The 25,321-nt window shown below is 33.5% G+C and overlaps 3 protein-coding genes and 1 pseudogene across 3 annotated transcripts; 2 read left to right on the top strand and 2 right to left on the bottom strand.

Annotated features, from left to right (window-relative positions):
• The first annotated feature begins 2,228 nt into the window (after positions 1 to 2,228).
• On the top strand, positions 2,229 to 3,424 carry LOC125195200 (annotated as a pseudogene).
• Positions 3,425 to 4,794: 1,370 nt separating this feature from the next.
• Positions 4,795 to 6,102, top strand: LOC125196852 (8-hydroxyquercetin 8-O-methyltransferase-like). The gene is made up of 2 exons (XM_048095512.1): positions 4,795 to 5,577; positions 5,666 to 6,102. The coding sequence occupies exons 1-2, from the start codon at positions 4,810 to 4,812 to the stop codon at positions 5,972 to 5,974; spliced, it is 1,077 nt and encodes a 358-aa protein (XP_047951469.1). The 5' UTR covers positions 4,795 to 4,809; the 3' UTR covers positions 5,975 to 6,102.
• Positions 6,103 to 6,400: 298 nt separating this feature from the next.
• LOC125193626 (8-hydroxyquercetin 8-O-methyltransferase-like) lies at positions 6,401 to 7,926 on the bottom strand. The gene is made up of 2 exons (XM_048091460.1): positions 7,099 to 7,926; positions 6,401 to 6,877 (listed from the first exon to the last, which is right to left on the bottom strand). The coding sequence occupies exons 1-2, from the start codon at positions 7,924 to 7,926 to the stop codon at positions 6,569 to 6,571; spliced, it is 1,137 nt and encodes a 378-aa protein (XP_047947417.1). The 3' UTR covers positions 6,401 to 6,568.
• Positions 7,927 to 11,999: 4,073 nt separating this feature from the next.
• Positions 12,000 to 14,156, bottom strand: LOC125195830 (translation initiation factor IF-2). Its single transcript, XM_048094083.1, has 2 exons — positions 13,401 to 14,156; positions 12,000 to 12,274 (listed from the first exon to the last, which is right to left on the bottom strand). The coding sequence occupies exon 1, from the start codon at positions 14,024 to 14,026 to the stop codon at positions 13,403 to 13,405; it is 624 nt and encodes a 207-aa protein (XP_047950040.1). The 5' UTR covers positions 14,027 to 14,156; the 3' UTR covers positions 12,000 to 12,274; positions 13,401 to 13,402.
• Between the last annotated feature and the right edge of the window lie 11,165 nt (positions 14,157 to 25,321).

Genomic DNA, 25,321 nt, shown 5'->3' with positions numbered 1-25,321 from the left:
TAACCTAAAATAAAGACCTTTCGGATTTTTTATTTTAATCACATAGAGTAGAGGAGGGATTAGAACCTATTTCCTTTTTCGTCCGTCCCTAAAAATTTGTCACCTTTCACTTTACCATTTTTGGTAGTGGACCATACATTTCACTAACTCATTCTCACTCACATTTTATTTTAAAACTATATAAAAGTAGACCCACATACAACTTACTTTTTCAACTCACTTTCTATTACATTTCTTAAAACCCGTGCCGGGTCAAATGGTGATAAAATTTGGGGGACGGAGGGAGTACTAAAAAGAAAGAAGAAAATGAAGAAAAAATAAATACTAATAAGAAACTAAAGAAGAAAAAAATAATCACATGTTTGGTAGTACTATTTAATGGAAATTTCCAAAAATATCCTCTATAACAAAAAAATCACATGTTTTGTACCTAGGGTTATTTTTATCACTGAATACAAAAAACGATATAAAATAAAGATGAGGTATTATTTGCGTGCAAAAGTGAAAGATCAGTTAACATTTATATAGTCCACTCTAAAATGAAAACCAGCCCCTTTGAGTTTGAGTTGGACTAGACCGGTCGTGAGTGTCAGATTTAACTTGCATATGATTTAGATTAAAAGCATTGCAAAATAAGTATTTGCACCAGATTCATGCAGAAAAGTTTTTGTATAAAATACAATAAAGGCAAAATATGCAAGAAAGAAACTGAATTAGTATGTAACAAAATGCAATCAGAAGTAAATAGTAGAAAATCAGTCTATCTATATATATAATGGAACTCAATTAGTATATATAAGAAAATCAATCAACTTTATAAGACTTTTCTTATAATTAAATGCTTTTAATTATATAAAACGGTAGCAAGGTATTGAAGTATATATCTTAAAAAAAAATTCACATCATCTTGCTAATCAACAAAAAATAACAAATTATGGTTACAAAATTGAACCAATATACTAAGCATTTAATTATAAGTTAAAGTTAGTACGGTCTATCTATTACCCCTCTTTCCTTGAAAAATATAAATTTTTTTTTTAATCCGTTCCTAAAAAATATGAACATTCTAATTTTAAAAAGCCTTTTTCATTTAAATGATGCAAGACTCATTATCCATTAATAATTATTTAATTATTTTTTCTCTCTATCTCTCTTACTTTATCAATTGTGTATTAAAGCTCATGTTGAACTAAATATTCATATTTTTCAGGAACGAAGAGAGCAATATATATTTTAATATTAATTTAAATGTGTACGACGTCATATCGGTAAAAATATCATATGCACATTAAAAACTATATTAACGGAACATTTTTTGGTGACCGGTCAATATCAACAGGCAATCGGTTGAAATAAGATACTGATCCATAAGAGAAATGAAATGGGCTTGTTCAAGGGTCATCATTTATAGTGGGCTCCAATTAGACTTTTAGCACAAGACCAATCGTCCAATCCAACTCAAACTCAGTCCACCAGAGGTTCAACTGAGTAATTAAATTAAGCCCTAATCTTACTTGCTCAAACTTGTGACCTTTAAATTTTTCTTCACTTTAATTAACATGTATCAAGTGTGCTATAGAATATAAATCACTTCGTGAAGCCAGCGAATCGACGAAATCGATGTTATAGAAAAGTCAAAATTCGAATTTAAATACTCCATACGTCCCCGATTAAGAGTTACACTTTTCCATTTTGGTCCGTCTCCAATTAAGAGTCACACTTCATTTTTACCATAAATAGTAAGTAGGTCTCACTTTTCACTAATTCAAGTCACTCCCATTTTATTATAAAATCAATATAAAAAATGGATCTCACATTCCACTAACTTTTTCAACCAACTTTTCTTTACATTTCTTAAAACTCGTATCCGGTCAAAGTGTGACTTCTAATCGGGAACGGAGGGAGTATTGATACCTAAACAATTTATCATTTTAACAAAGAGTATTGATACCGTAAACAATTTGTCTTCAGTAACATATTTATAAACAAGTTTGTGCTCCTCACGAGTCTCGACCTATCTAACAAATGTGTCTCTTTTCCACTGAATTAACGTTATCACTAAAGAACAAAGGAATGGACCATAACATTATGGTAACAAACGACAACATTTCATGTAGAAAATTTGATTATATAATAACCCGTTACCTAGATGCCTAGATCATAAGAACAATTATCACCCATAAAATTACCATAGAGTAACACATTCTTTAATTTAGAGTCTCTCAAAAATGGCATTTCCAAATGTAGATGAGTGTTCCATAGAAGAGCTCCTAGATGCTGAAGCTCATGTATGGAACCACATCTACCAATACATAAACTCCACGTCGTTAAAATGCACGGTTCAATTAGGCATAACCGATGTCATCCACAAGCACGGCAAGCCTATAACACTTCCTCAACAAGCCGTTGCCCTCTTTATCAACGAGGCCAAACACGACGCCCTCTACCGCCTTATGAGGATTCTAGTCCACTCCAAGTTCTTTGACAAAGTCAAAGTTAGGTCTGAGGACGACGGGGACGAGGATGAGGAAGAGGCTTATTGCATCACATTGGCTTCCCGCCTCCTGTTGAGAGACGAGCCCTCGAGCGTGGCTCCCTACGCTCTCACGATGCTTGAAGGCAGCTTCATGGATCCATTGCATCACTTGAGTGAATGGTTCGGGAATGAATGCAGCTCTCCATTTGTATTCAAACATGGGAATACACTATGGGAGTATGCCGGGGTCGAGCAAAGGTGGAATCAGTTGTTTAACGCAGCTATGTGTAATGATTCGAGATTGGTGGCGAGCGTACTAGTGAAAGAGTGTAGGCAAGTTTTCTAGGGGTTGAAAACTGTGGTGGACGTTGGTGGAGGCGACGGGACACTGGCGAAAGGGGTCACAGACGCCTTTCCCGGCTTGAAAGCTACGGTGTTGGATCTTCCGCATGTACAGCTCACTTGGAACCGTCACAAAATTTGAGGTATGTTAGTGGGGACATGTTTGACTCCGTCCATCATGCTGATGCAGTGCTACTCAAGGTACGTACACGACTAATAACTAATACTCGACTAATAAAATTAATTGATCCGTACGTCGCTAATTAGTAGTAATTTGTTAATAGTGGATATTGCATAATTGGAGCGATGAAGAATGCATGAAAATACTGGAGAAGTGCAAGAAAGCTATAACTGGGAGCAAGGACAAGAAGGGTGGGAAATTGATTGTAATTGATATGATTTTGGATGGTAAGATGATGACATGTCTAACTGGAAAAGAGAGAAGTGAGAAAGAGTGGGCTGAGATCTTCTTGCTGCTGGCTTCAAATCTTACAAGATTCATTCAGTTTGAAGGTTGTGAGGTCTGTGATTGAGGTCTTCCCGCAAAAGCATCCACCTGCACGCCGATTTCAAACTATTTCAGTTGTTCGAATAAGAAAACATTGAAGCCCACCTTGTAGTAGTAATTACTAGGTAATTAGCTAGTTGATGTTATGTGTGCAGCTTATATATATATTGTCATTTGTATTCAAGTCGTCATGTAATATCTTCACTACAATATTTTACGTGGGTATGATTAAGCACCGTTGCATAATAGTAATACCAAGCACAAAAGTACTCAGTAAATTCTACTTTCTTCATCCCATTAGTGTTGAATTATACTACTCCCACCGTTTCACTATAGTTGAGTCATTTTACCATTTTGGAAAGTTTCTTCATAGTTGAATCATTTCCTTATATGGTAACTTTATTCTCTTTCTTACTTTACTCTCTCTTACTTTACCCTCTCTACTTTATTCACTTTATACTTTATTCTCTATCTTCTCCTCTCTCTTATTTTTTTATCAATTTATTTAACACACTCAATAATCATTTCTAAAACTCCGTGCCAAAAAGTTTCGCTTCAACTATGGCGAAATGGAGGGAGTATTTCTTTTTAGACCGTTTCATTATAGTTGAATTATTTTATTTTCTGATGAAATTCAATACATTTAATATTTCTTACTTTCTTCTCTTTTTTGCTTTACACTCTCATATTTTATTAATTTTTCATTTTCATCTGATTATTTGTCTACTTTATTCTCATTTAATTTAACTCACTACTTATTTTTCTTGAATCTTCGAGTATTTTTTTGTACTGGTAAATAATGATTATTTTGTAATGTAAGTTTAGATAGCACCACAATTATTAAACTTCTTGGATGCATTCCAAAACTTTATAGTACCTCCTTTGTTCTATTATGGTTGAGTTTGTATTTCTTTTTGGAAGCTCTATTATATTTGAGTCGTTAGTTCTTTGCCAACAAACATATCTCATCTCTTTTTATATTTTTTTCTTTTTTTTTCTCCATTTAATTTACCTATATTTCATACTTTAAAAAATACTCATACTGTAAGGGAGTGGATATTAGCGGATAATTGTCTGAGTTTCGTTGCACAAATTAAATTTCACTTGCATTCAAGGCCGCTCGTCTGACGTCAACTATGTAAAAATTATTAATATAATAGTAATAAATAATAGTATATGATCAGTATATAAGCATAATTGATTGGGTAGATGAGATCATGAGATGTCGTTGTAGATCTTTGACCAAATCAGAGCTAATGGAAATATTATGATTACTTAATAACTTAGCTTCTACGTTGTTTCCCCATTGGAATTATTAAATCTCGGCCTTACTTCTTCGAATATCCAATTTACCTTTCAAAGTCAATAATTACAAAAAACATAGAATTTCCTTAATTAAATTATATGAAGTGCAACTATATACTGGAAATTATTGCTATAAGTAAAGGGACAGTTTACACACCAAGAACACTAGCACCCCAAAATGGCCTTGCCTAATGCAGTAGATTCCACCCAAGAGCTTCTGAATGCTCAATCTCATGTTTGGAATCTCATATTCAGCTACATAAGTTCAATGTCCCTTAAATCCGCAATTCAATTAGGTATACCCGATGCCATCCACAAACACAATAAACCTATTACACTTTCTCAACTAGCCGATGCCCTCTCCATCAACAAAGCCAAATCCCCCGCCCTCTTTCGCCTTATGCGAATTCTAGTCCACTCCAAGATCTTCGACAAGGTTAAGATCGAACATGAGGAAGAGGCCTACTCGCTCACAAGGGCTTCGCGTCTCTTGCTGAGAGACGAGCCCTTGAGCTTCGCCCCTTTCGCGCTAGCCATGATTGATCCGATCATAGCGGATCCGTTCCATAATGTGACCGAATGGTTTAAAGATGAATGCACATCTCCATTCTCTACCAGAAATGGGAGTGGTTTATTTGAATTTATAGGAAACGATAGGGTTTTTAATCAAGTGTTCAATGAAGGAATGGCTAGTGATGCGAGGTTTGTGGGAAGCATACTCGTGGAAAAATGCAAGCATGTTTTTGAGGGTTTGACAACTTTGGTGGATGTGGGAGGCGGCACTGGCACGGTGGCGAAGATCGTTGCAGACGCCTTTCCTGGCTTGAAATGCGCGGTGCTCGAGCTCCCCTACGTTGTTGCCGGGCTTGAGGGATCTGAGAATCTGAGATTTGTTAGTGGAGACATGCTTGAGTTCATTCCACCAGCTGATGCAGTTTTCTTCAAAGTATGTCATTTCAATATAGTACTATATGTGTATCTTTTAAATCTTAATTGCAATTTTTAAAATTAACCCTTGTAGTACTAATTAACAGTGGATATTCCATGACTGGAGCGATGAAGATTGTATTAAGATTTTGGAGAGATGCAAAGAAGCAATATTTCCAAGCAAAGAGAAAGGTGGAAAAGTGATTATAGTGGAAATGGTAGTGGATTGTGAGAAACAAGAAGATGAGGGCATTGAAACTCAGCTGTGTATGGATATGTTGATGATGACTGTGACAACTGGAAAAGAGAGAAGTGAGAAAGAGTGGGCTAAGCTCTTTGCTGCAGCTGGCTTCCCAAATTACAAGATCACTCCTATCTTAGGGTTGAGGTCTGTAATCGAGGTATTTCTTTCATGATTAATTATTAGTGTTAATTATATCATTTCTGTACTATTCCATTGTACTGGTCCATGTTGCTAGTATTGTGTCTGGATACATGTTAATGTGCCTTTTAAGTTTTAATTTTAAATTGTGGGGATGCCGTTTGGACTTGTTAATGTGCCTCTTGATCACTATTGTGGTGACTGGTGATGTGTCCTACTGAAATAACTTTGTGGTGATGCTTATGCATATTGGAATATTATTGTAGTGATACTATAAAGGGAACAAAATTCTATTTTAGGAAATGAAGAGATTATAATTCAATTAACTATTATAATATTTAAAAAATTTAACCAAGGGACAATTCATGATGGAGGGAGTATGACAATTTAGATTTATGGTGATACGCACGTGTATTTTTTGTCGTGATATATTTGTAGCAATAGCTGCCGATCAACCAACGAAACAAAGTGATCATTACATATATTATATATACGCAATAAACGATTTACACATCATATATACTGAATTCAAAAAATAAAAAACGTGAGTGACTGACAATACATTTGATTATTTGATTCACAACAGTAAGAAAAATAGGACATGCTGTATATCACAGAAACACATTAATTAAGGAAAAACCTCGATAAGAGATCTCACTCCAAAGGGATAAGGAGTGATATTATATTTTTGGAATCCAGAAGTATAGAAGAGGTTGGCCCACTCTTTCTCACTTCTTTCTTTTCCTGTCAACGCTGCCAACATCATACCATCAAAAAGGAGCTTTGTTTCTGTTGTTTTATCTTCTTCCCCTTTATCACCCACAACTATATCCACAATAATCACCTTCTTTCCATTCTTGTTACTCCCTGCTATAGCTTCTTTACATTTCTTTAATATTCTAACACAATCTTCGTCATTCCAGTCATGCAAAATCCACTGCATGCCAATAAACCACCAATTACTCAATATATAGCTCATGGAGTACAATTTGATAGTACTAAAATCTAGGTTACAAGTTTGGAAAAAGGAAAATGTAATTAATTAACACTAGTACTAATACTTATCAACTTTTAAATCAAAAAGTATTGTTGCATTTGTGAAGTTGAAAAACAAAAAGTTACTATTAATCCCAAATAAAATGAGATCCGATCCCATACCTTGAGAAAAACTGCATCTGCATTGGGAATGAAGTGAAACATGTCCCCACCAACAAAGCTCAACTTGTCAGACCCTTCCAAGCCAGCAACAACATGTGGTAGATCCAGCACAACACATTTCAAGCCCGGGAAGGAGGCTGCTACGCCTCTCGCCACGATACCCGTGCCACCTCCGACATCCACCATCGTTTCCAGCCCCTCGAAAACTTGCTTGCATTCCTGAACAAGTATGTTAGTCACAAGTCTTGCATCAGTCGCCATCGCCTCGTTAAATAGTTGATTGAAGCTTTGGTCGACCCCAGCGTACTCCCACATAGTTCTCCCATTTTTAGTGATAAATGGAGAGGGGTTATCGTCGCCAAACCATTCACCCATGTGATGGAATGGATCGGCGAGGGTGGGGTCGATCATGGCGACTACAAAAGTCGCCATGTTCAAGGGCTCGTCTCTCACAAGGAGACGAGAAGCACGTGTGAGACAATAAGCCTCCTCCTCATCCTCATCCTCTTTCTCATCCTCAGACAAGGTGTTCTTGACCTTGTCAAAGAAATTGGAATGGACTAGAATGCGCATTAGACGAAAGAGGCCGTTGGATTTGGTCTTGTTGATGGAGAGGGCGTTGGCTAGTTGGGAAAGAGTCATAGGGGCGCCATGTTTGTTGATGGCGTCAGGTATGCCTAATTGAACCGCGCATTTTAGGGACATCGAGTTTATGTAGTTGAAAGTGTGGTTCCAGACATGAGCTTGGGCGTCGAGGAGATCTTGTGTAGACTCTAAGCCATTAAGGAATGTCATTTTTGTGGAAGGAGTTGATAATACTTTTTTCATGTGATGTGATAATGTGAAATAATTGTTTTTTGCAATCTATTTATAGAAGGAGAAACATTATTGGATTTGATGGGGGTAGATTGATTTATAGTATATACTTGAGTTGGAAGTTTCATATAAATTATAATCAAATATTATCGAAGTTTAAGTAAGATATATCTTTGGGAAGAAAGAGTGCATGATTACTTGGAAATATTATTGATTGGTCTACAGGAATTGCATGATTCATGATAATAGTAGTACTATTGGGCTTCATAAATCAAGTGATTCATTAAAAAATAGCAAGAATCGAGTGATTTATTAAAATATCGCCTACTTTAATTTGTTTATAATTTGGCGGTAGGGAATGGTGAGGTTCGAAGTATTTGTTGCAAAAGGACGTAAACTGTTTGGTGTCCGGTCAATATCAAAGGCAATTCACATGAAAGGGATATAAGGATGGAATTGATTTTGAAAGACAAAACGTGAAAATATTAAAGATGTTAGTATTATATTTTTACACAGTTGGAAAATAATAGTAAGTGCTACATTGGTTTCTCCCTTATTTCTCCCTTATTTCTCCCTAACTCAACATTTCATTTTTACATCATTATTTTTTATATTATTTAATTTTCCCTACAAATGTATTTAATAAATAGACTAATAATGAACAATTCATCGTTGTATTAATCATTGGAAAATATAATACAACGAGAAAAAAAAACTACAAATAAAAAACGCAAATAAACAAAGATTTAAAAAAAAAAAAAAATCTAAGACGGAGGGGCCGGAGGGGCGTCGGGATCGAGCCCTTCTAAGTCGATGACGGATTCCGACGCGACTTCCGACGTTGCGCCCTTCCCCTTCCGCCTCCCTTCGCCTTCTTTCACTCCCTCCCGAGGCGCTCGTGCGAAGACCATCCCCACTCAAGTCGATGTGGGCCGCGCTCCCCCGCTCTCCGAACCGCTCTCCGAAATGCTTCTCCAGCCTTCTAAGGCCGCGAGCGCACCGATTTCTCCGTGCCGCGCGCTCGTGCATCTCCGTCCGGAATTGGGGAGATCCTTCAACTTATCGTAGATGTTCCAATGCCGAAGCCCTTCGTCGACCGTCTTAAAGCTCTTATACATCCGGATATAAGGATGGAATTGATTTTGAAAGACAAAACGTGAAAATATTAAAGATGTTAGTATTATATTTTTACACAGTTGGAAAATAATAGTACTACAAAACTTGATTCTACGTCATCTGAAATTCCGGCTCAAACCCTAAAAAATATTCCCTCCATCCCCGAATAAGAGTTACTAATTTCCATTTGAGTATAATCCTCTTTTGGTCCTTTACATATGACCGATTTATGATTTTGGTCCAGAACATTCATTTTTCAAAAAGTAAGTCTGAAACAAATGAAAAATGATATCGTTTGCATCCTTTTTGACGGCACCGTCAATTCTCGACGGTCAACCGTCAATTAGCGAAAATTTGACCCGATTAGCAGAATTTAATTACTGTAGCTAATTCAATTTTTTATTTATTTATTTTTGGCTTTAGATTTTTAAATAGTCTAATATTAAACACAAAATCCTAACTCTCATTTCATTCAAATTTCTCCCTCCCTCCCCCCTTTTCTCCCGCCCATTCTTCTTCTTCCTCCCCAAGAACCCTGATTCTTTTTCTCCATCTCATTCTTCTTCTTCCTCCACAAACACCTTCGAACATGGGTCGTTCGACGTGTAGTCGGAACTCCATCTCCGTCGACCGCGACTTTGGAGACTTCCAATTTAGCTACGCTTTCTGCTATTGTAAGAAGATGGCAGCGCTCCGTATTGTCATCGGACAAGGCAAACCGTCAAGGGGGAAGCTTTACTTCACATGTGAGACGAAGGAATGCGGTTTCTTCAAGTGGTGCGAGCCAAATCGTGATGTCGAAATTACGAGCCAAATCGGGCCTCTTCTTCGTCATCCTCGGTCGGTGGTGCCGATTTTGAGGAGTTGGCTTTGAATTTGACCGAAATTACGAAAAAAATCCAGAAATTAATGAATGTTTTGAGCTTTGTTGTTCTTGGTTTTGTTGTTGTTGCAACACTTATGTGTATATTCAGGTAATTTGATGTAGTATTTGTGAATCCTATTTGAATTATGAAGTAGATAAGTAATTTGAATTTGTTGTAGTGTTGTTCGTATTTGAATTTTGCAGTGAATCGTTCATGATGTTCTTAGAAAAATCGTCAGAAAAACCCTAATTGGACAATCCTAAAGTATAAGTCAAAGTAGTCTTTCCTATAAATTTTTTAGTTCCATTTGGTCCTGAACATTTACGCACACCAATTGCAGAGTTACAGTTACAAAATTTTGTGAGTGATCTTGGTTTCATACGTTATGGGATTGCTTCCTCTTGTGATTGTTTCTTCATTGACTATGCCAATACATTGACATCAAATTGAACCAATAAATGGACAACAAAATACAATACAAAGTGGTCCTTCATATTCATTTTTTACTTCGTATTGGTCCTGAACATTTAATCGATCAAAAAGACATAGGCATAAGATACTGCATCAAACAACAGATCACAAATTAAGCCATTTACACCTGATAATGTCATAAGGTAATGTCATAAGCCATTTACACCTGATACATGCTAAAAAAACAACCGCAGTTACATGTTACATCTACAAAAAAATATTGTCGTAAGGCAATGTATCAACCTTAACACCATCAACACCCAAAAACCATCAAAACCCACAATGACGGGGATATCGGGGTTTCTTCGTCCTCTCAAAATCGGGGTCGCTTTCTGGGGAAGAAGTAGGGTTCATTTTCAGAGAAGAATGGACATTCGCGTCAGAGCTAGGTTAGAACCCACAAATCCCGACGCAGCCGACGGTCCTTGTTTGGTGTTCGGCGGACGTGAATCGCTCGTTTCAGCCTTCTTCCTCTTCCTCGCATAAGATTTTTTCACGTCGGAGAGACCTTCGGTGTAACGGTGGTTTGGGTACGGCGACTTCCAACTCATGGCAACCAACAATAATCGGTTGGAATCGGTCGGAATCGGGCTTCTTGGTCGGAATCGGAACTAGGGTTCTTCTTAGAGAGTAACGAGAGAGAAGAAAGAAAAGAGAGAGATTGAAGTTTGGTCGGAATCAAAGTTCTTTAGTGAAAATGATAATTGATTATTCATATTCAAAAATATTTAAAAAATTGAATTATTAGCAAAATAATTAACAAAATATTAACCAACTCATAATCTCAGATTAAGTCTAATCCGGTCAAATTTTCGCTAATTGACGGTTGACCGTCGAGAATTGACGGTGCCGTCAAAAAAGGATGCAAACGATATCGTTTTTCATTTGTTTCGGACTTACTTTTTGAAAAGTGAATGTTCTGAACCAAAATAGTACTATACTTTTTCCATTTTGGTCCGTCCCCAAATAAGAGTAACACTTCATTTTTACCATAAATGGCTAGTAGGTCTCACATTCCATTAACTCATTCACTCACATTTTATTATAAAACCAATATAAAAAAGTGAGTCCCACATTCCACTAACTTTTTCAACCAACTTTTCTTTACATTTCTTAAAACCCGTGCCCGGTCAAAGTGCTACTCCTAATAGGGGACGGAGGGAGTAGTCACCTATTGCCATTTAGTTCCGTTCTACAAAGAAATTCCGGCTCAACCCTAAAATATAGTTCCGTCCCACAAAATTAGTTCAATTTCTATTTTCGAAAACTTTTTTACCACATATTAACACTAAGGGAGGTAATCAATTGATAAGTCATCCCTTAATTGTTAACTATAACTAATTTAAGACCATATTATTTTAAAGATTAATGTTCTAAAAATTTTCATGTATAATTTCATTTTTTATTTTTCAATGCAAAGATAGAGTTTTTAATCAGATGTCAATATAGTATGGAGTTTTAAACATATCAACACTGTTTTGACTTTGAGTATGTTAACACAATTTAATATTTTCATTCTATACACATTATGTTGAGATATTATGACAATTATGTTGATATTTAAAAATGAAGAAGCTAAGACAGGAATTTCAGACTTACATCCAATAGTCAAATAAAATGAGGCAATTTCAGTACAGATAGGAAGGAAATACGATTCCTCCAAAATATTTTCACAATAATCAGTGTAACACACAGCATTACAAAAGAAAATATTACAGTTCAAAGTTGTCTCCTTTATTATTGACATTGTTTGAAAAGGACCTAAGATAGAAGATACTTATCAAAGCTCAAAGCAAGAAACACTCTGGCGATAAAGCTGACGGCTGTGTTAGAATCCATCCATGTTCCATTCCGAAAAGAGTTGAAGCATTCTACCACACCCACAACTCCACAGACTGAATCCCCACCTGATTATCATACAGCGCTTTACTTCAGTAAGAACAGTGCATTTTAACTATTGATACAAGAATTCAGCATAGCAACATGCTATATAGTGAGATGCAAATTTATTAAACATCAATAAAGGATCCGATAACAGAGTTACAGAGTTCAGCATAGTAAATTTATGTACACTCAGATGCAACTTAGATTAAAGCATCAGTAAATGATCTGGTAAAAGCAGATAGATTTGCAACACACCTCAAAGAAATAATGAAATTTGTAAACTGTTCGCATAAAATTAATTAACAGCTTAGAAAAACAATATTCAAATTATTTTGCAACTTTGCAAGACATATGACACAAAAAATGTTACCGAGATCCCTTAACCAAAACAAGGCTGGATAAATCACATCCATCACTGCTCTGTCTAGTCAAATTCTCTGTGATGGATGAATCAACACATATCTCATAGTATCTTACTAGAGGTCTCAACTTCAAATGTTTTAAAGCATGTTATTAGGTGATTGTATTGATTATAAACACAAGCATGAGTAATTAAAAACAAATTATATGCATAAGCATGAGCATGCAGATTTCAACAATTAATCGACCAAACAACACGAGTAGACTCAGCATGCAGATTTCAACAATTGATCGACCAAAGACTAATACTTTGCACCTAGCTATAATCAACAAAGGCCAACAAGCATATGAAACACCACATCAAAGTCAAACTTTTGCAAAGTCATCTTATAGCCATATATCGAAATCAAAGGCGATATCAAGGCAAAAGTAGGCATCAAATTATCAAAAGTATGACCATTCAGATGCTTTGCACGATACACCAAAGAGGATACAATCGAAGCGATCAACATAATATCAAAAAATCATCGAGCAAAGAATCCAAACTTCGCATTTTAAATGTAAAAAAGAACAACAGCCATATAAACGAGGTCAAAATTCATCATTTTCAAAACCTAATGTAGCCATGAAATCAATCAAATATCCGCTATATTAATGCTCAAGTATCAATTAAATCTAATTTACCAATAACATACAGAAATGCACAAAAAAACACTATTTGAAAAAACGCCCAAACATCAGTTGGAAACAAACATAAACAGTAATCAATCAAAGAACAAAATTGTATACCATCATCCACTAGAATTGGGCCGGTTCCCACTCGAACTAGGGCGGTTCGGATCCGAAAACTCACGGCCTCTCCTTATCGGGTCATATCCACCTCCCGATTTCGGTCTACCCTCGATCGCTGCGGACCGGTAATTCCCCGGATCCTGACCCTGACCCGGTCTCTGTCCTCTGAAATCCGGCTTAGCCTTAAAACCGCCCTTGACGAGGTCCGGCCCCGGCTTCTCCTCTTTCCCGACGAAACCCGGCCTGAGATGCGGCGGCACGAACTTTGACGGCAGCGGCGACACAGGAGAAGGCAAGGCTGACGAGCTCAGCAGCGGAGCGGATCCGATCCGGCCCTGCGGGCGTAAGGAGATCGAATCGGGTTTAATTGGATCTGGAGGCGGAGAGGAGATCTGCTCCTTAATTTGGGATTTGTGAGGGATGGAGATGGGCTTGGGCGTGGGTTTGGTCAAAACGAGCATATGTCCATGGATCCGAGAATTGGATAAGACGGTTTTGCTCTGATTGGAGAATGATTTAGCGGAGGAAGGGGTGTTGGTGGTGGATTGATGATTGTTGTTGCTCAGCTTTTTCTCGAAAATTCCATTGAAATTGAGGGAGGTGTACTTGTTGCTTCTTGCCATCCACCTGCACAACCACCACCGCCGCCGCCACAACCGCCGCCGTTAGCCACCGTTGTAAAGGAAAGGAGGAGGAGTTGCGGTGCGATGAGAGCTGTAATTGCGGATTTGAGGTCTGATTTTTGGAGGATGTGAAATTATTTGTATTTCTTTTTTTCGTTGGGGCAAGGGTAAGAATGCAATTACGCACTTATCCTCGTCCAATTAGTTACTCCATCAATTAAGCTTCCGTGTCTCGCTATACTTAATTGTACAAATGTTTGGCTAAACTCAGTTTTATGAAATGTTGACTAAACTACTAATATTATAAAATGTTTGACAAGTTTGTCTTTGGGTTATCATTATCCATTTTGTAGTGACGAATATTTTATGAGACGTAAATAAAATGATTGAACATGTCTATCTGTCGAGATTTAAAAGCAAGTTTAGGTCTCAGGGTGATTATGAATATTTATTTATATTAATATGAGAGATAGACATGCTTTTTTCATAAAAGGTATATGTGATATTTTTTTAGAATAAATTAAAAATGAGAGATAGACATGCTTTTTTCATAAAAAGTATATGTGATATTTTTTTAGAATAAATTAAAAATGAGAGATAGACATGCTTTTTTGATAAAGAGTATATGTGCTATTTTTTTAGAATAAATTAAAAAGAAAATTATGATAGAGACAGAGGGAATACTATTTTAGATCATCTCCGGTCATTTACACTAAATTTAAACTCATTTTTGAGTTTACGTCATACCAAAAAAAGTAATTATACTTCAATCATTTACACCAAATTCAAAAAATAATTCCATATTTATACTATTTCAGTTATACCTATATACTTATTTAATTTACATATTAATCCCATTATATTTAAGAATAATTTATATAAATTGAATAACCAAACAAAATTTTCTTATTAATATATTTTGTATTAAATATACTTTATATTCAAAAAAATTACCCTAGTTTTAAAATTAAAATACACTAAACATAAAAATTTAAATATAAACTGAAACACATTTAAAGATATTACAATTATATAAAATATATCACGATAAACATAAAATAAAATTGTTAAAATTCAAGACTCAAAATTTAGTTACTGTTGCCACAAAATAGCTAAGATTTTTTTAGACAACATTCATTCATATATTAGTAAATTTATTAATTATTACTTGCAAAAGAACATAACTTATTGTAATATGATAGTCCAACAATAGCTTGCTAGTTCCTATTTAATTATTATTCAGAAAAAATATTTGCAAATTTCAAAATAAGTTATGTGTAAAACACGGCCGGCTAATTCACATTAATACTACTCAGTATGATCAAAATATGGCCGGTGGATTCAATATCTCAAAATAATACTCCCTCCGTCCCCCATTAGGAGTCATACTTTGACCGGGCACGAGTTTTAAGAAATGTAAAGAAAAGTTGGTTGAAAAAGTTAGTGGAATGTGGGACCCATTTTTTTATATTGATTTTATAATAAAATGTGAGTGAATTGAGTTAGTGGAATGTGAGACCTACTTACCATTTATAGTAAAAATAAAGTGTGACTCTTAATTGGGAACGGACCGAAATGGAAAAGTGTGACTCTTAATAGGGGACGGAAGGAGTAGTAATAAGGATTAATATGCCATATCTCAAAAATTTTTGAATTAGGCCATCTCCAACAATTTACACTAAATCCAAACCCATTTTTTCAGTTCTATCACATCAAACAGTAATTCTATTCCAACCATTTACACCAAACTCAAACCCAAAAGAATATTCCATATTCACCTACTTTTTTTTATTTTTTCAATCTAACCTACATATTTATTTAAATTACACATTAACTCCATAATAATTTGTTAATAATTTATATAAATTAAATATCACATTCTTTAATTTATTTTCTTATAGTATATAATATCACAAATTATACAAAAGAAATAATTAATACTAATAATTTATATAAAATAAAATGAATGTTGTTTGACTTTTAAAATAAATAATAGATTAAAGAATAATTATACTTAAACTAAATACTACAAATACTTAATCTTAAATAAATACTCAAATATAAATCTAAAATTGAAATATATTTAAACAAATCCTGATGACATAAACTCAAAACTCTAAAGTCGTAGTGCTAAAATAGTTAAGTAGTACTACTAAACATAACCAAATATCAATACAATTGCAATTAAATATTTTAATATTTTTACTAATTATATGTATGAAATACTGTATATAGTTGAGGCCCACAACTGTCATGCCCATAGAGATAAACCTTAATAAAATAATTTAATAGCTTCCATCGTCTTCTTCGTATGACTCCTCCATGCTTCTTGTTTCCGCCATTTCCTCTTCATCAGGTCACAGGTATGTTTCTTCCCCCAATAAATACGTAAATAAGAAGGGGCGTTTTGCAATTTTTCACAAATTATGCAGTAGCTACAGTGTTACCCCATATTTGGGCACTTAGGTCATCTCCAACCATTTACACCAAACTCAATCCCATTTTTGAGTTTGAGTCACACCAAAAAATAGTTTTACTTCAATCATTTACTCTAAACTCAAACCCAAAAGAATATTCCATATTTATATTCTTTTTATACCTTTTCAATTATACCTACATGTTTACTTAAATTACATATTAGTCCCACAATATTTTATCAATAATTTATGTAACTTAAATAATTACACAAATTTTTTTATTAATATATTTATATATTAAATATACTTTATATTAAAAAAAAATTACACTACTTTTAAAATTAAATACACTAAACTTGCAATAATAAAATTCAAATATAAATTGAAACTCATTTAAATATATCGCAATTACATAAAACATATCACGATAAACACAAAAAATAGCTAAAATTCAAGACTCGAATTTTGTGTATTGTTACCACAAATGATCAACTAGCGCATTTTGAAGTTGCAGATGAACACTTTTATTTCTTATTGTGTCATATCGGGTCATATACTCTTGAAATAATAACAAGATTTTTTTAGCAATATTCGTTCCTATTTAGTAAATTTATTAGTTATTATTTGTAAAAAAATATAATTTATTATAATATGGCCAGCTTGATCATTTCTATTTAATTATTTTTATTAGAAAAATATATGTAAATTCCATGAACAAATTGTGTCTAAATTATGCTGGCTGATAGTTTGAATCAACTATCAAGTACTACTGTACTAGTACACAAATTGACAGTATACAAATTGGCCGCCGGCTGATTCAACTATCAAATTAATAATAAGGACTATTATGCAATATTTAAATTTTTTTTGCAGTAGATACTCAATTTTGGTGTTCACTTCAAATTTGGTGTTGTTTGATTAAAAAACCCAAAAATGGGTATGGGTATAGAGTATGGTTGGAGCACATTTTTACACCAAAAATGGGATTTGGTGTATGATTGGAGGTGGTCTTACTGTTCAAAAAACACAAAAATGGGGGATTTCAGATGCGTTTTGGTGTATGGTTGGGGCTGTTTTTAACTGGAAAAATGGGTTTTCCAGTATGATTGGAGTTGCCCTTAGAGCATATCCAACCATTTCACTAAACTCAGACCTATTTTAGTGTAAATGTTACACTGAATATTGATTATGCTCCAACCATTTACACTAAACTTAAATCTAAAAGAATATTCTTCACCCTCTAACTTTTTATACTTTTCAATCATGCATATATATTTTTCTAAATTACATATTCCCCTGACACTTTATCAATATCTTAAATTAAATTAAATAATAAAAGATAAGATTTATTAATTAATATAAGATTTATTGATTAATATAACTAGATATCAAATCCATAGTATCGTTTTAATTACTAATAATTTTTTTGTTATATTTAATAGCATATTTGGTTTGAATAATATTAATTAATAAATAAATAATTTGATTTTATATATTTAACTAGTAATGTACGTATAATATTTAACTACCTAATAAAATAATTGATTCTATAGATTTATATATAACATCAGTCATTTAATCTATCTAATAAGTATCTAATAATATTTGATTTTCTATTGAAATAAATAACGGCTCATGTTAGTAAAATAATTAAAAAAAAATTAATATTGTCGAATAATATAATACTAATATGGGCCAGCCCACTATTTAATAACTAATCAAATATTAATGAGATAAGATTAGGTTATTATTTCACATCTTCTTCTTCTTCACGTTGTTGCATTGTCTCTGTAAGTTCTCCGTAAGTTTTTCAGTTTTTGACTTTCTGTATTTTAATTTCTCTTCCTTCTCATCTTTTATTTTGATAAATATGAATTGATTTGGACTTAAATGCAATAACTCAAACTATGAAAAGTGTTTTTGGTATACTTTTAGTGCAAACCTAAAGATATGTATTTTTTTTTCAAAAACCTATAATGGGATTGGTTTGCAGTACTGTTGGAGGTAATATTCTACTGCATTTTAGGTTTTGCAGTACTATTGGAGATGGTCTTAGATACTCATTTTTGGTGTTTACTCTAAATTTGGTGTTATTTTATTAAAAGCACCAAAAATGAGTTTGGGTATGATATATGGTTGGAGAACTCTTTTACACCAAAAATAAGATTTGGCGTATGGATGGAGGTGGTCTTAGGTCATCTCCAATCATTTACACCAAACTCAAACCCATTTTTGAGTATATATGTTATACCAAAAAATAATTTTACTTCAACCATTTGCGCCAAATTTAAGATTTACATCATTTTTGAGATTTTGTCTCACAAAACTTTTGCAGTGACACCAAATATGGTAGTGTTTCAAAAAAACACCAAAAATGAGTTTGAGTTTGGTATACGGTTAGAGAAGATTTCTACACCAAAACTCATTTTTGGCGTATGGTTGAAGATGCTGCCATCAACCCCAAAACCAACTATATTTACAAAATTAGACGAATCTTATTTCTCTAGGTAATCACCAGTTTGAAGATGACAGAAAATGAAGGGAAAATGGGAGGAGCCCGAGTCTGCAAATGAAATGGTAATATACAAATTTAAGTATTCTTAACAAATTTGTAAAACGAATGACTATATCTATATCAGATAAATGAACTTCGCATGACATGGCCGATTAATCATATATTCATATACTCCACCCGTCCATAAAAAATAGAGCAATTTGTGTATGACATGTTTTAATGTAGAATTGGTAAAATAAGAGATAATAAAAAAAATAAGAGCGGAGGAGAAAAAGTAATTGAGAAGTCGTGTTAATAGAATGATGTGTAGGATTATTATTTGTTGAAAACTTTCCACAAAATGATTGTGCTCTATTTTTTTTTTGGACGGAGGGAGTATTTAATTTGGGACTTATAGGCTACAGCTAGAGGGTAAAATTATAAATTCATATAATCATATTTATTTGATTATTATTTTTATAAATGGGCTATAGTAAGTAAAATGTGTTTAATCACTGGGATAGTTTATTAATCTTTCATGCAATGGGTAGTAATGCCATATGAAATATTTCAACAAGAGTTGTCTATTTGTAGTGTACACTCCCGTACAAAAGTTTTTCTCTTTCAATGATAATAGAACCTAATCTAAAGGTAGGCCCAACAACAAAATGGCCCATTTCTTTGAGCTGTAATTCGGTAGGCCAATTCAATTGCGCAATCATTTCTATAATTTTAAACGCAGTTTTCTTTCTTGGGCCAATCCTATCAGTTTGTCAAGCTTTAGTGAGGACTATTTAGTCTAGAAATTTTTTATTCTAAAACATTCCTTCTTTGATCTCAGCAAATCTAATTCTTAAATTTTTCACAGAATTAACAATTTAACATCACTGCCAAAAATACGAAAACTTCTCTGGCTCTGGGTTCAGAATCTGCATTCATCCTTCTAAGAGATGTATTCACCGTAGATCTTCATAATTAAATGGGCCGAAAATAGTTCTTTGTTTTTATTTTAATAAATAAATATGACGTCTAGTTTAATCGCTTCTATACACTACTACTACTATGAATTAAATAATGCCTTTATATCTCTTTCTTTAGAATTAAGAATGGATGATAGATATTCATTTCATTCTAACAGAAAACTTTATATCATCAAGTTACAAAACTTAATTAATTTTATTATACCTCATTAGATCAAACATTTGCAAAATTGCTTGTGCAGCACTATTATTTTTTAGAATTATATATTTACAAATTATTAATACTGTAGTCGTTAAGTACGTAGTTTACTAACAGGGGTAGTAGAAACTTCAAACTTGTAAGTAGGGATGTCAATTGGGCTAACCCACTCAGGTTCGGGCCAATCCACTCGGGTTGACGAGCTATTTGGGTGCGGCCACTTCCGAAACCTGCAGCAGGAGGAAAGCTGTGTGCAGCCGGATCCATTTTCGTCGAGCACCGACACTACCACTGGATCGAGTACACCGGCGGCTGTTGGAATCTGAGTAAACCAGCAGCCATATTCACCCCGGCGACCGAAATGCTTCACCGGGAGAGAACCGGAAGTGAGAGGGGAGGGGGGACATTCCAAGGGAATGCTCGAGAAATATGAGTGGAAAAGAGAGTGGGTAGGAGTGGAAAGAGAGTATTTCCATTTTACGTAGAGAGTGAAGGAACTGGCAGCGGAAGCGCTCACATAAATTTTTGGATATAGGCTCATCCAATTCACTTTTTACTAATTAAATTGAACCCACAATTTAATATAAGTTATAATTGGAATATCACGAGCAGCCACTACAGAAGTAATATTGAACTCTCCCTATCCAAATTCGAAATTACAAGTAATCCGGGTTTCCGTTTAACTTTCATTTCCCGCGCTTAAGATTAAAATGTCCATTAATTAATTAATGTCTGCTATTGACTTAATTAATTAACTTCTTATTAATTCCAAGAGTGGACTTAGCATGAAATGCTTATTTATTATTCATAGAGTAATCAAACTCCAACTAGCTAGATTCCAAATAATAAAACCTTGTTTCGCACTCCTCTTGAGGACATTATCAAACGAGACTCTCCTCGCACAATTCAATATAATAGCAATCCTAGCACCGCTAGATATTGATCACCACTACCCAATATATCGGGATAATTGGATTACGAAAAACCCGCACCATTTGATAAGTCAAAGTAGTGCATAATCAATACCGTATGCTCAATGCTAACCTACATTGATTAAGAAACAAATATTATCAAGACCTCGCCTTTCAGTAGATAGCCCAATGACAAGTCTTGCTGTTAGATCCGTTCAGTGTTATACCACACCAATGTCATCTTATTTCAGTAAGGCTTAGAAATATGCGGACTGACATTGCAACCTTTCTCGATGGATAGTCAAATTCCATCTAGGGTGTGAAATTCATCTTTTTCTTTGTTTAGAACTGACCGTGTTACCTTAAAGTGGACGACGCCCACAACCGGTCTACTAAAACAAAGACTTAGGCTTTGTTAAGTTAACTTATACATTTAAACATGCATTAACATCCATTAAATGTAAAACATAACAACATTATGACAAAAATAATCTGTTTTATTCCTTGGAAAATAAAATAAGAGTTTTACAATATTCAATCACTCGAAACGTGATTTCTAGTATACAAACTCTAACAGAGAGTGGGTAGGAGTGGAGAAATCTGAGTGGAAGAGAATTTTTTTATTTTACGAAGAAAGATGTTCAACAGAATTTTAGGAGAGAAACTTTGAAGAAGAATGTGGAGTGAGAGAGAAAAAAAATAGAAAATTGGAAATAATAGCATGTATGATTTTAGGCATCTCTTACACATAAGGTAGTAGTCACAGAGTGGGTGTGTGGAGTTCTACACGTTTGAGGGATAACGAGACTAAATTTCCCTTCAAGCCATTTGGGCAATTTCGTCCGAAAAATTGCAAAATATGCAAGGTTTGTGATTTTATATTTTGTTAGACCCCTATTGTGAGATTTTTTTTTGTTAGGGTCACCGGTGTTACAAGCCAAAAAGTTAGGGCCCTTTTATGCAGTTCATTCAATTCTAAATAGTTAAAAAAAAATAGTAGAGATAGTAGTATGTCAAAAAAATTAAACTCTACGGAGTTGAACGACATTCTTCTAGATCAATAACTTTTGAAGCTTGAACCGGATCATTGTCTTCGAGGAAAGACGTAATGCGGCGTTTAATATGAGTACATATTAATCTTTCAATTTGAGAGAGAGGATATAATTACCATATATATAAATATATCTATATAGAGTTGCATTATCCACAAATCCACTCTTAAAGACCGAACCATCGAACCATACCAAATTAGGGTTTTTAGATCTAATTTTTTATGGATGAGATACACAAATTTATAAATTATTTTCGGTTCCATATTGTTTTGTTTAAAAATGTTTAAAATTTGTTGTTGGTAGGAGTTGAACTCATGACCTCTCTTCTACATAAGAAGACCTCTACCACTCCACCACATGAGCTCATTGAACAATTTGAACATCAAATATTTTTATACATTAACCATTAAATTTTTATCTACAAAAACTAATAATTCATTTTAATTTTATATTATTTAATATAATTGTTAATTATAATATAAATAATTATCATCCTCTATATTTTAATGATGCTCTACTTACCATCTATATTATTATTAGTACCATATAAGATTCATTATTTACTATAAATAAATTTTTTATATTACATACTTAATTTATATACCCTAGCTATTGACATCAATGAATATTTTTATCTAAACTTAATACCTAATTCGTATTTAATTATAATATTATTTTACGAAATAAATTTTCTTAAATTAATAAACATCATCTATTTTAATACATAAAAATATTAAATTTGTTAATAATATTTAATATATGTGTTTATTATATATTCCGGTTCAACCAGTGAACCGGTTGAACCAGTGAACCAGTAACGACGCCGGTTCGCCGGCCAGTCCGATTTTTAAAACATTGCAAAGCACTATAAGCATGGATCACAAACACTTCACTCTAACACTAGAATTCTTCACTTTAATCATGTTTTACTTCACTGAAATGGAAAAACAAAACACTATAAGCATGGATGACAAACATTTCACTCTAACACTAGAATACTTCACTCTAAGCAAGTTTTACTTCACTGAAATGGAAAAACAAAACACTATAAGCATGGATCACAAACACTTCACTCTAACACTAGAATACTTCACTTTAATCATGTTTTACTTCACTGAAATGGAAAAATAAAGCACTATAAGCATGGATGACAAACACTCCATTCTAACACTAGAATACTTCACTCTAAGCATGTTTCACTTCACTGAAATGGAAAAACAAAGCACTATAAGCATGGATGACAAACATTTCACTCCAACATTAGAATACTTCACTCTAACATTAGAATACTTCACTCTAAGCATGTTTCGATCAGAAACCCTAGATTCAATGATTCCTCATCCGATTTGCCGTAAATAATTCAACTTAAGAATCAGAAGATGCAGTTCGATTGACGCAGACAGAAAAACCAGAGGAAAAAAAAGGAGAAATAGAATCAATGAAACAATAGTCATTTAATTTAACGAAAAGCTTCGAAACTCAAAAATATCAGTGAATGCTTGTTAATCAGAGTTTTACTGTATTAAAGAAATGGATTGAAATTGGAATGAGAAATATAAATCAGTTGAAGAAACCAGTTAAACAACTCACATTTTGAAAAAATATTTTGATTTGAATCCACCTGTCTGATGACAGATTGCAGCGACGGGAAGACGGCAGCGATTGCAGCGACAAAATTTCGAGAATGGAAGAGAAGACGGGAAGAGGAGTGATGGCGGGAGATGAATTCTGCAAATGAGAAATTAATTCAAATGTTAACCCTATTTTTATTTGTGAAATGTCCATTATACCCCCGCCTTCTTATAGTGAAGTAAATCTGTGATAGAGTGAAGTGATTTCTCCTTCAAATTCAAAAATCACATGTGTTAATACTAGCCCTTGATTTTTTTGATCTTGTGGCTGTGATTTGTTCTCTAGTTATTTACTTAATGGGCACTTGCCCTATATCACTAATATATATATATATATATATAAAGGGTCTTGTTAGGTTGAGATTTATCAACCTAATTGAGAATTGAGATGCAATCTCAGACCACTTATCCAGAATATTTGTGAAATGTCAACAACATGTAGTTTATGTCAACAGAGGGGCATAATTGTAATTTTATTAATTTTTTTATTAATTTTATTTATTTATTTATTTATTTTTTAATTTTTTTTAAATTTTTTAAATTTTTAAAATTTTTTTAAAATTTTTTTTCGTTTTTTTATTATTTTTTATTTTTTATTTTTTTTTGTCAACTACATATACAATTCATGTCAACTACACATCAAATGTCAACAACTTTATTCAATAAATACTATTTGACATGAATTGTACATGTAGTTGACATTATATTGTTAACATGAATTGTATATGTAGTTGACATGGATTGTACACATAGTTGACATTATATGTGTGTAGTTGACATGAATTGTGTGTGTGGTTGACATGGATTGTACACATAGTTGACATTATATGTGTGTAGTTGACGTGAATTGTATATGTAGTTGAAAAATAAAAATAAAAAATTTAAATTTTTTTTAAAAAAAATAAATAAAACGAAAAAAAAATAAAAAAAATATAAAAAAATTAATAAAAAATTAAAATTAAAAATTTAAAAAAATATTTATTGAATAAAATTTACCATGATATTACCATATATAGAGTTGTGATCAATGTCGAAGAAATAGAAACAACTTCCGAAATGAAGGGGACCAAACAGGAACAAGAGGGATCCACCGGCTAAGATCCTTCTCTTTCCTTTTTTTCGGAAGAAAAGGCGGATCCGAACAAAATCGATAAAACGGAAGAAATCCGAGTGAATGGAAAGGAAAATGAATTCCACTTTCGATTTACAGAGACAGACTCTAAAAATAGACGCGTTTCTGAAGAGTCTTATCTAATGAATATCAACGAGAATCAGGAAAATGCAAGATTCAAAATAAATGATTCAAAAACGGAAAATAAAAAGCCTTTCTTTTTTGACAAACCTTTTATAACTGTTCTTTTCGATTCGAAGCGATGGAATCGACCATTTCGATACATAAAAAATAATAACTTTGACAGGGTTGTGAGAAATGAAATGTCGCAATATTTTTTTGACATATGTCAAAGTGATGGAAAAGAAAGAATTTCTTTTACATATCCTCCTGGTTTATCCCTTGGGTTTATACCAACAAAGAAAAAGGGAAAAGTTTCAACAACGAATTTAAAAATCGAATTAAAGCTCTAGACAAAGAAGCTTTTTCTTTGAGGGTAC

The sequence above is a fragment of the Salvia hispanica genome, chromosome 6, assembly GCF_023119035.1.
Source record: "Salvia hispanica cultivar TCC Black 2014 chromosome 6, UniMelb_Shisp_WGS_1.0, whole genome shotgun sequence".
Taxonomy (NCBI): domain Eukaryota; kingdom Viridiplantae; phylum Streptophyta; class Magnoliopsida; order Lamiales; family Lamiaceae; genus Salvia; species Salvia hispanica.
The sequence above is the reverse complement of the archived record's forward strand: the minus strand, read 5'-3'. Positions and strand labels throughout refer to the sequence as shown.

Coding starts and splice junctions, on each gene's coding strand:
- LOC125196852 (XM_048095512.1), top strand. CDS start 4,810: ATGGCCTTGCCTAATGCAGTAGATTCCACCCAAGAGCTTCTGAATGCT. Junction 5,578..5,665: donor CTGATGCAGTTTTCTTCAAA/GTATGTCATTTC, acceptor ACTAATTAACAG/TGGATATTCCATGACTGGAG.
- LOC125193626 (XM_048091460.1), bottom strand. CDS start 7,926: ATGAAAAAAGTATTATCAACTCCTTCCACAAAAATGACATTCCTTAAT. Junction 6,878..7,098: donor CAGATGCAGTTTTTCTCAAG/GTATGGGATCGG, acceptor ATTGGCATGCAG/TGGATTTTGCATGACTGGAA.
- LOC125195830 (XM_048094083.1), bottom strand. CDS start 14,026: ATGGCAAGAAGCAACAAGTACACCTCCCTCAATTTCAATGGAATTTTC.